This window comes from Dendrobates tinctorius, unplaced genomic scaffold, assembly GCF_039654945.1.
Source record: "Dendrobates tinctorius isolate UK_male_01 unplaced genomic scaffold, ASM3965494v1 ptg000035l, whole genome shotgun sequence".
Lineage (NCBI taxonomy): Eukaryota > Metazoa > Chordata > Amphibia > Anura > Dendrobatidae > Dendrobates > Dendrobates tinctorius.
The window spans coordinates 16,474,083-16,489,745 of NW_027361703.1; the positions used below are offsets into that span (position 1 = coordinate 16,474,083).

The window sequence follows — 15,663 nt, forward strand, 5'->3', positions numbered from 1 at the left end:
AGGGATCCAAGACAGGGAACTGCCAGCAGAGAATTCTGTGGAGACAGAGGTATTAGTAAAATGCAAAGCAGCAGTCTTCTAATCGCAGCGGAGACAACAATCGTACAGAATAAAACCGTTGTCCAGGCACCTCCCTTAAGGGGAGGATGCCTTTTATGCACAGAGCATCATGGCACAGACAGCCATACTAGAGAACAGGTGCCCTGTACAGGAAGCGGGGCGCGCCTCCTAAAAGCATTTCAAGGAGACCTGCTAAGGGGAAGCAGGTTCCTAGCAGAGAATGGAGCCGATTATCTGGAACCACGGACAGGGTGAGTAGTACCAATGTAGCTGCGTGATAGGCGTCGGTCTCTCGGTACAGCGGAGATCGGACCTGCAGCAGCGACAGAGCGGGTACCGCGTTATGCACGCAGGTCTCCCTGTCCATGAGAGACCGGACCCGCGGCTGAGAGCATGACTAAAATCATACAATGTAATTTTCTGTTTTTTATTTTTAGATTCTTACTCTCACAGTGGAAGTGTACCTACGATAAAAATTACAGACCTCTCCATTGTTTGCGATATCGGCAATGTATTAAATGCTTATTTTCCTGTTCACTTTTATTGCATTATTACATTTGGTGATTGTAACATGCATATTGTCTTTTGTTTTAGATATGAAGGACCTCATCTTGGAATCTCTCTTGTTGCCGGAAAACCCCAGTGCTGACGCTGACCAAGTGGAAAATGTTCCCCTGTCTTGTATGTTTTGTGAACAGTCTTACAAAGAGGAAGAGAAGGATAAACTTCTGAAACATATGATAATTGAGCATAAATTGGTTATTGCTGATGTCAAATTAATAGCAAATTTCAGGAGGTAAGGTGTATATATATGTAGGTATCATTGTCACTACCAGAAATCTGTGTGTGTATACCACATGGGGGTTATGATTTACGTATGGTGCCTATTTTGCTGTTCTATTTTTGCCTTTGCGTGCAATCATAAAATCTGTTTAGCAGATGTATCCTTACAGTGGATGTCCACCCTTTTACACCATGCCGACTAGAATTTCTCCTTTGGCAGTCAGGTTTAGATTTGTATCCATCATAGTGCAGAGAGCATAACGATTTATGAAGCCTCTCCACATCCGTAGTCCATATAGTGTTTCTTGGCTTAGTGTGTGGGTGACTGTCCACTACACAAATACAGAACATCTATGAAAGAACATAATGGAAACTTCTGTAATGAATAATTAAAAGAGATAAAAACTCTTTGCGATGGAAAAGGTTCACAGGATAGCCTTGAAAGACTAACGTGTTTCTGGCATAACAATGACTCTCTTACTCAAGGTAGCGGCGTTATTGTAGTGCTGGACGTGCGTCAGTCTTTCATGGCTATCCTGTGAACCTATTCCATCGCAAAGAGTTTTTATCTCTTAATTATTCAATAAAGAATATTTAATTAATTTGTTTCTTGGTTGTGCTATTAGGCTATGTGCCCACATATGCAGAAATTTCCTGAAGAAAACCTGACTCCTTCCCAGGAAATCCGCAATTTTTCATTTTTTTTTTTGTTGGTGGAGTTTTCACGTTTTTTTCCGGAACTTCCTGATACAATGAAATCCGCAAATTTTGTTCAAAATTAATGAACATGCTGCGTTTTTTTTTCTGCAATGCGTTTTTTCTGCAAAAAAAACGCATCACAGGCACAAAAATTGCTGATTTCATTCTATTAATAGGATGCTTAATGTACTGTATGCATTTTTTAAGCGTTTTTGCCTCGGAAAAACACGAAAAATCCTGAACTTGTGAACACATCCTTAGATGGGGGCACCTTGGGAGTGCATACATTGGGAAGCTGCTGGCAGAGGCAGGTGGGGTTGGCTGTTTTGTCATCTGGAGCAGCGTGATGAGGCTGATGGCACTGCTAGGGATGTAATGGGGCATGGGACATAACTTTTTACTATAAGAAAGAAAGGGAAACTGCTATACATAACAAGGAAAACTCTTTTCAGATAAGTGAAATTGAAGAGTAAGGGCTCCAGTAGATTGACGCTGTTCATACACATTAGAGTGTCATGTCAAACATCTAGAGGAGGTCCACTGTTCAGGTACCACCTCTTTCAATAGAAACTAACAGGCTGCAAAGATCATCTGTCACTCTTGAGGACCTGGCAGTTCTGATGATTTTAGTAGGGACTGGGACATGGTACATTTGGTGGCACTGCAGGATAATTTGCTGCTTGATTTCCTACTACCGTAGATTACAACTGATTGCAGAGGGTCAGCTGACCACAATCTAATGCTTTGCAGTCATCCTGGCTAGAATGTATCTAATCACTTCTTAAAATCCACCATATGGTTCCAGAGATATGGGCTTTCTTTATTTGATGCCAATTTGTATGGTATTTATCAAGGGGTTTGGCTCACAGAGTAATTATGCAGATAAGGCCTCTTTCACACTTTAGTTTTTTACAATCAGTCAAAATCCGCCAGGTTTTGAAAAAAACGGATCCTCAATTTGTTTTTGCGGATCCGTTTTTTTCACCATTGATTTTCATTATTGGCGGATCTTGACAGATTGCCGTCCGTTGCATCCGTTTTTGTGCGGATCCGCCATAATGTTGCTGTCCGTCAACATCCTCAAAGACTTCCAAATGGAGCTTGCAACGTCTTTTTTGGCTGGCGGATCCTCCAGACACTGATTTAACCCGAAATTCTGTCTGGGTGCCGGAGAAAAACAAAAATCTCTCTGTCTCTCTCTCTCTCTCTTCCTCATTTTGCGGATCCGTCAAAAAACGGATCCTGTGGCATCCGTTCACATCAGTTAAGAACGGATCCGCGGATTTTAAATGACACAAAAAACTGAAGTGTGAAAGAGGCCTAAGCCTAAAGACACGCCTTTAGAAAAAATCCTGTGAACCAGGATGGGGATGAGGAACCTTGTATACCAGAATAGGGGACAATGCATACCCGGCTTTTATATTCGAGTCAATACGTTTTTCATGTCAAAATTAGGTGCCTCAGCTTATACTCGGGTTGGCTTATACATGAGTATAAACGGTATTTTTTTTTTTTTTGTGAGGCCTTTATACTGTATGGAAAACATGCAAAACACAAGCCACGGAGAATCCATCACATGTTTCTCAACGCAAGCAATGAAGAGAAAAAAGAAACAACAGCAATATACAATAAATCAATAATATACAACAAAATATAATTTAATGAGTGACCGATGTGTTTCTTTCAAAAGTGGATGGCAGACCATCCGGTATACATAAGAAGAAAAACTAACACATGATGTAAAAAAGAGAACCAGGATTAATGGACATTTGTATATAAAAAACTAAAATGAAAGCAAAAATGTGTATAATAAAATAAGCCTTTATTGTAAATTTTGGCCAGACAGCAACAACAGCAATAGAAAGATATATATAAAAACATATAAATAATGTGAAAATTGGCAAAAAAAACGCAGAGTTTATTAATTATCAAGTATCCATACTTATAATAATTTCACCACTGTACAAACAAGAATTGTTCAAATAAGGCATATATAATAGTCCCCATGTAGACCAGCAGAAAAACGTGAAATAATAAGTGCGATAAATGGTGTAGTGATAAAAAAAAATATATATAAATAATGGAATAATCACTACAACAAAAAAATGTGAAAATCACTAATGAAAAATGTGTGTGCGTGCATGTGTGAACCAATTTTGGTGTATGATAGAAAAATTACTGTAAGAAAAAAAAAAAAAATATATATATATATGTGTATGTATGTATGTATATATATATATATATATATATATATATATATATATATATATACTGAAAAACTAAAGTGAAAACACTCAAAATAGTGAAGAGTGAATGCAAAAAATATATGCAAGAAATAATAAATGCTGAACTCACATGAAAAATACTAAAAAAATGCAATAGCGCTGTGTGGAATGTACATAGCTATATATAAAAATACATTATATAAGAAATATTCCTTAGATAATGATGCACTTGTGTAATTAATAATTAATGTGCACCATATAATAGCTATATAAGAGGCCACTGAAGAAGTGCCATATAAAGCGCTATGTAGTAAAAATGGGCCAAAGCCAAGGACCAAACAACCCGCATGCTAAGTAGTGCTGTGTAAATTACATGGGCCACATTAAGCACAAACGTACCATATATAGCAATGGGTAATGAAGCGCTTGTACGACAAAATGTTGGCCAAAATCATGCAGCACAGTATAGCGTGGTATATTTGGAAAGGCAAATGACCGGACAGTGGTAGAAGTGGTGAGCCAATAGAACGCGCCCCGACGCGCGTTTCGGAAAAGCTCCTTCGTCAGGGGGATGGTAATGACTCAGTTAGAAGGTCTATTTATAGTGCACAAATTCGGTGTATAAAGCAAAGCGGCGCATGCGCTATCACCGTCAACCCGAGACGTAAAAGGCAATTAGCGTCATGTTTTTATATATATCTTTCTATTGCTGTTGTTGTCTGGCCAAAATTTACAATAAAGGCTTATTTTATTATACACATTTTTGTTTTCATTTTAGTTTTTTATATACAAATATCCATTAATCCTGGTTCTCTTTTTTACATCATGTGTTAGTTTTTCTTCAACGCAAGCAATGACTAGTATGGAGCACTATGTGAGCACATTATACAGTATGAAACACTATGTGGGTCCATTGTACAGTATGAAGCATTGTGTGGGGCCATTATACAGTATTGAGCACTATGAGAGGCCATTATCCAGTATGGCGCATCACGTGGGGCCATTTTACAGTATGGAGCATCATGTGGGGCCATTATACAGTATGGAGCTCTATGTGGGACCATTTTATAGTATGGATCATCATGTGGGGCCATTATACTGCATGGAGCACTATATGGGGCCCATTACACTTTATGCAGGACTATGTGGGGACCATTACACTATATGGAGGACTATGTAGAGTCATTATACTTTATGGAGCTCTATGTGGAGCCATTGTACTGTATGGAGGACTTTATGTTCCCGTTATACTGTATGGAGGGCTGTGTGGGCATTACAGTTGGAGAATCATACTGTAATGGGGCCATCATTCTTGGGGGAACTGAGCGAGGGGTGTACAGTAGGGTCATCATTAGTGTTGAGCATTCCGATACCGCAAGTATCGGGTATCGGCCGATACTTGCTGTATCGGAATTCCGATACCGACTTCCGATATTTTTTCAATATCGGAATTCGGCATCGGAATCGGAAGTTCAGTTGATTGACAGCCTGACGTCATCATGATGCGCGGTGTGTGCGCATCATGATGCGCCGTCATTTCGGGCCTTCCGGGGGTCTCTGCCGGCCTGCCGGGGGGCTGTGCCGGCCTGCCGGGGGGCTGTGTGGACTGCCCGGGGTCTGTACCGGCCTGCCGGGGGGCTGTGCCGGCCTGCCGGTGGTCTGTGCACCCTGTGGGGGTCTGTACCGGCCTGCCGGGGGGCTGTGCCGGCCTGCCGGTGGTCTGTGCACCCTGTGGGGGTCTGTACCGGCCTGCCGGGGGGGCTGTGCCGGCCTGCCGGGGGGCTGTGCTGATGTCCGGGGGTCTGTGCAAGCATCGTCCGATGGGACTACAAGTCCCATCTGGCGATGCCTGCTACCATGACAGTGATTGACACATTAGCCAATGATGGGACAGTAGTAGTCCCATCATCCGGCTAATGTGTTAAATGTTAAAAAAAAAAAAATACTACATACATACTACATGCTACATACATACTACATGCTACATACATACTACATATATACTACATACATGCTGCATGCTACATACATACTACATACATACTACATACATACTACATGCATGCTACATGCATGCTACATACATACATGCATGCTACATACATACTACATGCATGCTACATACATACTACATGCATGCTACATACATACTACATGCATGCTACATACATACTACATGCTACATACATACCACATACATGCTACATACATACTACATACATACTACATACATACCACATACATACTACATACATACTACATGCTACATACATACTACATATATACTACATGCATGCTACATACATACTACATGCTACATACATACCACATACATACTACATACATGCTACATACATACTACATATATACTACATGCATGCTACATACATACTACATGCTACATACATACCACATACATGCTACATACATGCTACATACATACTACATATATACTACATGCATGCTACATACATACATATATACTACATGCATGCTACATACATACTGCATGCTACATGCATGCTACATACATACTACATACATACTACATGCTACATACATACCACATATATTCTACATACATACAATACATTCATACAATACATACATAGACATACAGTACATATAACATAGAGTAACATACTTACCAATACTTGTCACATTGTTCCCCGAAGCCATTGTCTTTTCCGGAATAAATATTAACATAACAAACCACAAAAATACTCACCCACGATCCGAAGCAGTCCACGAGTGTGTCCCACGACGATCTTGGGTAGAGAACTGCAGCATCAGATGATGCTGCCGTTCTCTACGGGCTGCAGGAATCCAATGACGGAAGGTAGGTATCCTTCCGCACTGTATTCCTCCGCCACTTAAAAAAAAAAAAAGTCCCTAGTCTCACTTTATGCCATTGCTGTGTGGAATTTCCCACACAGCAATGGCATAAAGTGAGACTAGGGACTTTTTTTTTTTTTTAAGTGGCGGAGGAATACAGTGCGGAAGGATACCTACCTTCCGTCATTGGATTCCTGCAGCCCGTAGAGAACGGCAGCATCAGCTGATGCTGCAGTTCTCTACCCAAGATCGTCGTGGGACACACTCGTGGACTGCTTCGGATCGTGGGTGAGTATTTTTGTGGTTTGTTATGTTAATATTTATTCCGGAAAAGACAATGGCTTCGGGGAACAATGTGACAAGTATTGGTAAGTATGTTACTCTATGTTATATGTACTGTATGTCTATGTATGTATTGTATGAATGTATTGTATGTATGTAGTATATATGTGGTATGTATGTAGCATGTAGTATGTATGTAGTATGTATGTAGCATGCATGTAGCATGCAGTATGTATGTAGTATATATGTAGTATGTATGTAGCATGCATGTAGTATATATGTATGAATGTATGTAACATGTAGTATGTATGTAGTATGTATGTGGTATGTATGTAGCATGTAGTATGTATGTAGTATGTATGTAGCATGCATGTAGTATGTATGTAGTATGTATGTAGTATATATGTAGTATGTATGTAGTATATATGTAGTATATATGTAGTATGTATGTAGCATGTAGTATGTATGTAGCATGCATGTAGTATATATGTAGTATATATGTAGCATGTATGTAGTATGTATGTATGTAGCATGTAGTATGTATGTAGCATGCATGTAGTATATACGTAGTATGTATGTAGCATGTAGTATGTATGTAGCATGCATGTAGTATATATGTAGTATGTATGTAGCATGTAGTATGTATGTAGCATGCATGTAGTATATATGTAGTATGTATGTAGCATGTAGTATGTATGTAGCATGCATGTAGTATATATGTAGTATGTATGTAGCATGCATGTAGTATATATGTAGTATGTAGCATGTAGTATGTATGTAGCATGCATGTAGCATGTACTATGTATGTAGCATGCATGTAGTATATATGTGTTATGTATGTAGCATGTAGCATGCATGTAGCATGCATGTAGTATGTATGTAGTATGTATGTAGTATATATGTGGTATGTATGTAGCATGTAGTATGTATGTAGCATGCAGTATGTATGTAGCATGCATGTAGTATATATGTAGTATATATGTAGTATGTATGTTGCATGTAGTATTTATGTAGTATGAATGTAGCATGCATGTATGTAGTATGTAGTATGAATGTAGCATGTATGTAGTATGCATGTTGTATGTATGTAGCATGTAATTTTTTTTTCTTTTTTTTTTTTACATTCAACACATTAGCCGGATGATAGGACTATTACTGTCCCATCATTGGCTAATGTGTCAATCACTGTCATGGTAGCAGGCATCGCCCGATGGGACTTGTAGTCCCATCGGACGATGCCTGCACAGACCCCCGAAGCCTGCACAGACCACCGGCAGGCCGGCACAGCCCCCCGGCAGGCCGGCACAGCCCCCCGGAGCCTGCACAGACCACCGGCAGGCCAGCACAGCCCCCCGGCAGGCCGGCACAGCCCCCCGGAGCCTGCACAGCCCCCCGGCAGGCCGGCACAGCCCACCGGAGCCTGCACAGACCACCGGCAGGCCGGCACAGCCCCCCGGCAGGCCGGCACAGACCACCGGAGCCTGCACAGACCCCCTGGCAGGCCGGCACAGCCCCCCGAAAGGCCCGTACAGACCCCAGAGAGGCTGTACAAGGGCAGGAAAGGGTTTTTCTTATTCCGATACCGGAAGTCCCATAGACTTGAATGGGACTTCCGGTATCGGAATCGGCGATACCGATACTTTTTTTAAAGATCGGCCGATACCATCCGATACGATACTTTGAAGTATCGGACGGTATCGCTCAACTCTAGTCATCATACTTTGCGTTTGGAGGAGCTCACTGTGGGTGTATAATACTGTGTTTGGGAGCACTTTTGTTTGCATTATGCTTTATTGTTTTGTTCAAGGTTTTTTTTATCCTTTGTTATTACAGTGGGTGCGGAAAGTATTCAGACCCCTTTAAACGTTTCAATCTTTGTTTCATTGCAGCCATTTGTTAAGTTCAGTAAAGTTCATTTTTTCTCATTAATGTACACTCTGAACCCCATCTTGACTGGAAAAAAAAAACAAATTTAGAAATTTTTGCTAATTTATTATAAAAGAAAAAATGAAATATCACATGGTCATAATTATTCAGACCCTTTGCTTAGTATTGAGTAGAAGGACCATTTTGAGCTAATACAGCCATGAGTCTTCTTGGGATTGATACAAGTTTTTCACACCTGAATTTGGGGATCCTCTGCCATTCTTCTTTGCAGATCCTCTCCAGTTCTGTCAGGTTGGATGGTGAACGTTAGTGGACAGACATTTTCAGGTCTCTCCAGAGATGCTCAATTGGGTTTAGGTCAGGGCACTGGGTGGGCCAGTCAAGAATGGTCACAAAGTTGTTCTGAAGCAACTCCTTTGTTATTTTAGCTGTGTGCTTAGGGTCAATGTCTTGTTGGAAGGTGAACCTTCAGCCAAGTCTGAGGTCCAGAGCACTCTGGATAAGGTTTTCATCCAGATCTCTGTACTTGGCTGCATTCATGTTTCCTTAAATTTCAATCAGTTGTCGTGTGCCTGCAGCTGAAAAACACCCCCATAGTATGATGCTGCCACCAACATGTTTCACTGTTGGGATTGTATTGGACAGGTGATGAGCAGTGCCTGGTTTTCTCCACACATACCGCTTAGAATTATCACCAAAAAGGTCTATCTTCATCTCATCAGACAAGAGAATGTTATTTCTCATAGTCTGGGAGTCCTTCATGTGTTTTTTAGCAAACTCTGTGGGCGTTCATATGTCTTGCACTGAGGAGAGGCTTCCGTCGGGCCACTCTGCCATAAAGGCCCGACTGGTGGAGGGCTGTACTGATAGTTGACTTTGTGGAACTTTCTCCCATCTCCCTACTGCATCTGTGGAGCTCAGCCACAGTGATCTTGGGGTTCTTCTTAACCTCTCTCACCAAGGCTCTTCTCCCATGATTGCTCAGTTTGGCTGGACGGCCAGGTCTAGGAAGACTGCTGGTGGTCCCAAACTTCTTTCATTTAAGGATTATGGAGGCCACAATGCTCTTAGGAACCTTGAGTACTGCAGAAATTCTTTTGTAACCTTGGTCAGATCTGTGTCTTGCCACAATTCTGTCTCTAAGCTCCTTGGCCAGTTCCTTTGACCTCATGATTCTCATTTAGTCTGACATGCACTGTGTGCTGTGAGGTCTTATATAGACAGGAGTGTGTCTTTACAAATCAAGTCCTATCAGTTACTTAAACACAGCTGGACTCCAATGAAGGAGTAGAACCATCTCAAGGAGGATCACAAGGAAATGGACAGCATGTGACTTAAATGAGTGTCTAAGCAAAGGGTCTGAATACTTATGACCATGTGATATTTTGGTTTTTCTTTTTTAATAAATTTGCTTAAATTTCTACATTTGTTTTTTTTCCATCAAGATGGGGTGCAGAGTGTACATTCCTGAGAAAAAAAAAAAAAACTTTATTGAATTTACCAAATGGCTGCAATTAAACAAAGAGTGAAAAATGTTAAGGGGTGTGAATACTTTCCAAACCCACTGTATGCAAAATGGGCCATATGCTTTTTACTGCTGTTACATAACATATTACATTATTCCACTATAATTCCAAAAGTTAATCGTTTTATTTGATAAGAAAAAACTTCTTCAATTGTAGACCTTTTTATAACAAATATCAAGGTTGGTACGTGAATGTATCCAAGCTTTTAACTTTGGCCCTCTATGTATTTTACTTTTATGTCACTGCCTTAAAGGGTTTGTTCTCATCGTGATAAAGTGTTACAATTGCGAAGAGGTTGTAAAAACAAACAACTTTTGCAATTTTACTTTTGATTAAAAATCCTCTACATTCTCAAGAACAGACCTTCTCTACAATTGGTGGCTAGTATCTTGGGCTTGGAGTGCAGCGCTTACAAGCTCTGATATTGACTCTATAGCGCGCTAATGTGCGAGTTTTCTTTTTAATCTAAAACCTCAGTATTCAGGGTACTTTGCGAAAAATAAGTGGGTTTTGAATTGCAGTTTGGGTACTCAGTCTCTAAAAGGTTCGCCATCACTGCTGTAAGGGGCTAAAAAGTAATGAAAAAATGAAAAATTCTTGTCTTTAAAAGATTAATAAATATTTTGTGAATTCTTCATAATATAACAATTCTGGAGCATCTTTCCCTAGAACTTTGTCATTTTCCGCTGTTATTCCTCAAAGAAATGTATGAATAACATGACATCTGGGTGTCACAAACCCTACCATTTTCTAATGAGATCTGTCGGTTCTAGACTGTGTAGACACACCCTTTTAACAAGGAGAATGGCTCCACCCAGTTGTTTGCTCATACATTTCTTAAAGGAATAACGGAGGAACAGCACAGAACGTATTCTACACAATTATTATTTTGTGGAAAAGACCAGTATCTTCTAAATCTAACATGTTAGAATGGCTCATATTATCTGTCGAAAGACACCTAAACATTCAACTCAAATAGCTGAAAACCAGAATATGCCATTGCCCTGCAGACTATTAAAAGGGGCCAGATACCATGTTGTAGCCTTTTCATGTCATGAATTTCAGTGTGAACTTAGAACAGTCATTTTGTTGCCTCTGGCATGGTTGGGAATATGGGCTCATTTCCCTGGTGAAAGTTCCTTGGGTTTGAACCATCACATCTGAAGAACCACTGGTGGTTTGGTGGCTTCTGCTCTGTGCAGTTTATTACTACATGATATTATTGCCCTGAAATGTACAGAGGTGTTTCTCTACTTTCTGGATCAAAAGTTAAGCATGAAGCGTTCTTCCAAAACATTGCCGCACCTATAATCCACAGGTTTCATGCGGAATTGTCATGTTCGGAGAATTGTTTCTAACTTGCAGTATCCGGCAATACACATTCCTAGGAGTTGATCAGTCACATTTCCAGGAGCCTAATGTGTGCCTAAATTTACATTTGGTTTTTGTTTAGGTATATTCTATATTGGAAGAAAAGATTTACAGAACAAGCCATCACAGACTTCTGTTCAGTTATCAGAACCAATTCTCAAGCGCCAGAAGGTCGGTACAATTGTAATTGAGAGCACTGTTCAGATATGCTACTCATTTTTTTTTAAAAAAAGGATATTTCAAACTCCACATGTCAGCTGTTTTGAACAGCTGATATGTGCCCGAAACAGCCACGGTTGGAATCGCGATCCACGCGCGGCTATTAACTTGTTAAAGGGAATCTGTCACCCCATTTTTGGACTATCAGCTGCCGGCACAGCCATCAGGGACTTATCTACAGCATTCTGTAATGCTGTAGATAAGCCCCCGATGTAACCTGAAAGAGAAGGAAAACGATTTATATTATACTCACCCAGGGGTGGTCCGGGTCCGGAGGGTGTCGCTGTCCGGTCCGGCGCCTCCCATCTTCTAGCAGTGACGTCCTCTTCTTTTGCTTCCCGTCACGGCTCCGGCGCAGGCATACTTTATCTGCCCTGTTGAGGGCAGATTAAAGTACTGCAGTGCGCAGGCGTCGGACCTCTCTGAGCTGGTCCGGCGCCTGCGCACTGCAGTACTCTGCTCTGCCTTCAACAGGGCAGAGCAGTGCGCTGAAGCCACGACGGGAAGCAAAGAAGGACGTCACCGCTAGAAGATGGGAGGCGCCGGACCGCGACATCCATCGGACCAGACCCGGGACCGCCCCTGGGTGAGTATAATATAAATTGTTTTTCTTTCAGGTTACATTGGGGGCTTATCTACAGCATTACAGAATGCTGTAGATAAGCCCCTGATGGCATGCCGGCAGCTGATAGGGCTAAAATGAGGTGACCGATTCCCTTTAAATGCCACTGTCAAACTCGGACAGCGACATTTAAGGATCGCTTCCGGCTCCAATCTCCTACCCATCTCAGTACGACACATGTGAGACTTCTGCTTATACACAGCTGCCAATCTGAACAGGCAGAGCTGCAGTGTAAAGCAAGGTGAAGGGACTGAGCTTCCAGTAATCTGAGCATCTGAAGAGTCAGGATGGAGTTGTGTTTCACACTTTACATTGCAGCTTAATCCATAATGCAAAGTTATAGTTACATTACATCGCTTCAGGTTTGAGAAGTGGCGTACACACCACAGACCAACTGCAACTGCTAGGGGGGAGCTGGTGAGAAGGGGGAGATGAAGCAGAGCATTTAAAGGGTACTTATCACCAGTCTGAAGCTGCCCTTTTTAACTAAGGTTAATAAGAGTGGGCAGCCTCAGACTGGTGTTTGGTTTTTTAAACAGTAAGTTAATGTCAAAATTACTCATATGAGCCCCTAATGCCCCTCAAACTAGACCGACTTTCTAACAAAGTCAGGCCCGAATTTACAGATTGTGGGATCCTCGCACTTAAAGCAAGATTTCACATCCATCCACAGCTGTGAAAAAGTGAGATCTCATGATATATTGCTCTTTGTAGAAGCCCCCATACAGGGTGGGCCATCTATATGGATGCACCTATATGGATACACCTAAATAAGTTGAGATTGGTTGGTGATAAAGTGGATTGGTCATCGTGGGCCAGTTGAATGGCCACCAAGGTCTCCTGATCTGACTCTCTTAGACTTTTATCTTTGGGGTCATGTGAAGGCAATTGTCTATGCTGTGAAGATACGAGATGTGCAGTATCTGAAACAACGGATACTGGAAGCCTGTGCTAGCTTTTCTTCTGTGGTGTTGCTATCAGTGTGTCAAGAATGTGTCGAGAGGGTTGAATTGACAATCCAACACAATGGGCAGCACTTTAACACATTTTATAAATGGTCATAAACTTGTAAATAACTCATGAAATAATAAAGTTACGTTAAAACCAAGCACACCATTGTTTTTCTTGTGAAGTTTGATGTGTCACATGACCCACTTCCCATTGAAAAAAATAAAGATGGATCCAAAATGCCGACTTCAAAATGGCCGCCATGTTCACCATCCATCTTGAAAAGTTTCCCCCCTCCCATATACTAATGTGCCATAAACAGGAAGTTGATATCACCAACCATTCACATTTTATTTAGGTGTATCCATATAAAAGGCCCACACTGTACATATTAGACTAGTGTAAGCCAATCCCACTAATAATTACTGGTTCGGCCCACCTGTCATTCGCTGTATTACTGATGACAAGCTTTCTGGTAACTGAAAGAGTTTCTTAGTATTTACAGGGCAACTTCAGGCAGGTAGATGAGGGAGAGAGAAAAGGTTCTCGATGCCACTTCCTCCTGTAAGATAAATTACATTGTGTGTCCACATTTAGCATGGACTCCTCTTGGGAATATGGTTCCTGGGCTAATTTATTGCACTGCTCATACTCATGCACACTATAATCCTATTAAAGTCGGCTGGAGTGCCTCATCATTACTTCATAGATCCTCCGAAATGTTAATGGTCTCTCATTGCTTTCAAGAGCTCTAGAAATGAGAAGGTAAATTATTTTGGCTGATGTACAATAATTCTATTTTCTTATCTGTAGACCAGCAAGAAAACTACTTCCTATTGTGTGATGTTCTACCAGAAGATCGAATTCTAAGGGAGGAACTCCAGCAGGAAAGATTGGTATATCATATACAGTGGCTGTTTTCTAACGGGTCATATATATGTGCTGGGTATATATATATATTATATTATTAAGTGGGTGACCCTGCAAAAAGAAACGAGCCAGAATTCTAATGCAGATTGATTGAAAACTAGAGTACAAGATGTTTTTCTATATTTATTGGATAATTTAGATACTTGATCCTACCTCAGCAGGTTTGAAATCTTGTGACTAAGTGAAGTTTGTATTGGATGCTTGAAGGGGCTTATAGAAGAGCTGCTACCCCTTCATTGACAACCAGGCCAGTCACTATACTCTAAGTACTAAGTTGTAGCTGATATTACTGCTCCTTACAACTTTGTGTTAAGCCCCCCCCCATACACATTAGACTAATTTCAGCAACAAGAGCCAATATCCAGGGGTTCGGCTGACAGGGGTGTATGGGGACACCGGCAAGTTCATTGCCAGGGAAGATGTCTGTTGAGCATTTCCTATTTTGGACTGACAATTGCTTTGTTCTCTTGGAGATAAGCCACTGACAAAGATGTCAGTCAGCGGCTTTCTCATAAAGAACACAGAAGCATGTGGCAAGCACTTCTGTGTGTTATAGACGACTAAGATTGCTGTAGGCCAATTGATTGGTGGAAGCGTTGGTCAACTGACAAACATCTAATGTTTTTTTTTTTATTAAAGTAATATTTATTGAAATTTTTTAATACAAAAAGGAAAGACAAAGAAGAAAACAACAACCTGCAATAGAGGTACATACGCCTCTAACCCCGCTCCCCCCTTCCCCCCAGTTTACAACCCCAATGCAAACAATATTTTAATGGTAAAATGGTATATCTGATTACCTATAGTGCCACTCCCAAAATAGTTACAATAGTACAAAGGAAGATAACAACAACAGGATAATATAAGTCTCAGTTATAGAGCTACATATCTGAAGTCTCCTTATTGTAAGCTAAATCAAATTATAATGTAACTAGATTATGGCCCGATGCTATCACATCGGGAGGATGCGATAGCATCACACCTCTTGCCATGTTAACCCTCAACACACACACTCCTCAACACACACTCCTCTCACCTTTCACCATCTCCACTCACTCTTTCACTCCACATACGACCCCTTCTCTCACTCCGTCTCTCATACTCACGCCGTCATCGCCGCTGCTCCACGATCCCCGACATCTTCTTCCGCCGGCGCCATCCTGGATCCAGACGCTGTCCACGCCGGCGACATGTTCTTGCGGCAACGCCATCTTGAGTATCGTGAAATCCCGTGATAGTCAAGATGGCGTCGCCGGAAGAACATGTCGCCGGCGTG

The 15,663-nt window shown here is 41.2% G+C and overlaps 1 protein-coding gene across 3 annotated transcripts in view; it reads left to right on the top strand.

Annotated features, from left to right (window-relative positions):
- The window catches only part of ZNF277 (zinc finger protein 277), a 137,273-nt gene that overhangs the window by 50,461 nt on the left and 71,149 nt on the right, over window positions 1-15,663 (top strand). For all 3 annotated transcript variants that reach the window (XM_073573302.1, XM_073573301.1, XM_073573300.1), the window contains 3 exons: window positions 655-856; window positions 11,751-11,839; window positions 14,271-14,353. In XM_073573302.1, the coding sequence (XP_073429403.1) occupies window positions 655-856; window positions 11,751-11,839; window positions 14,271-14,353 (374 nt within the window). The remainder of the gene's footprint in view (window positions 1-654; window positions 857-11,750; window positions 11,840-14,270; window positions 14,354-15,663) is intronic.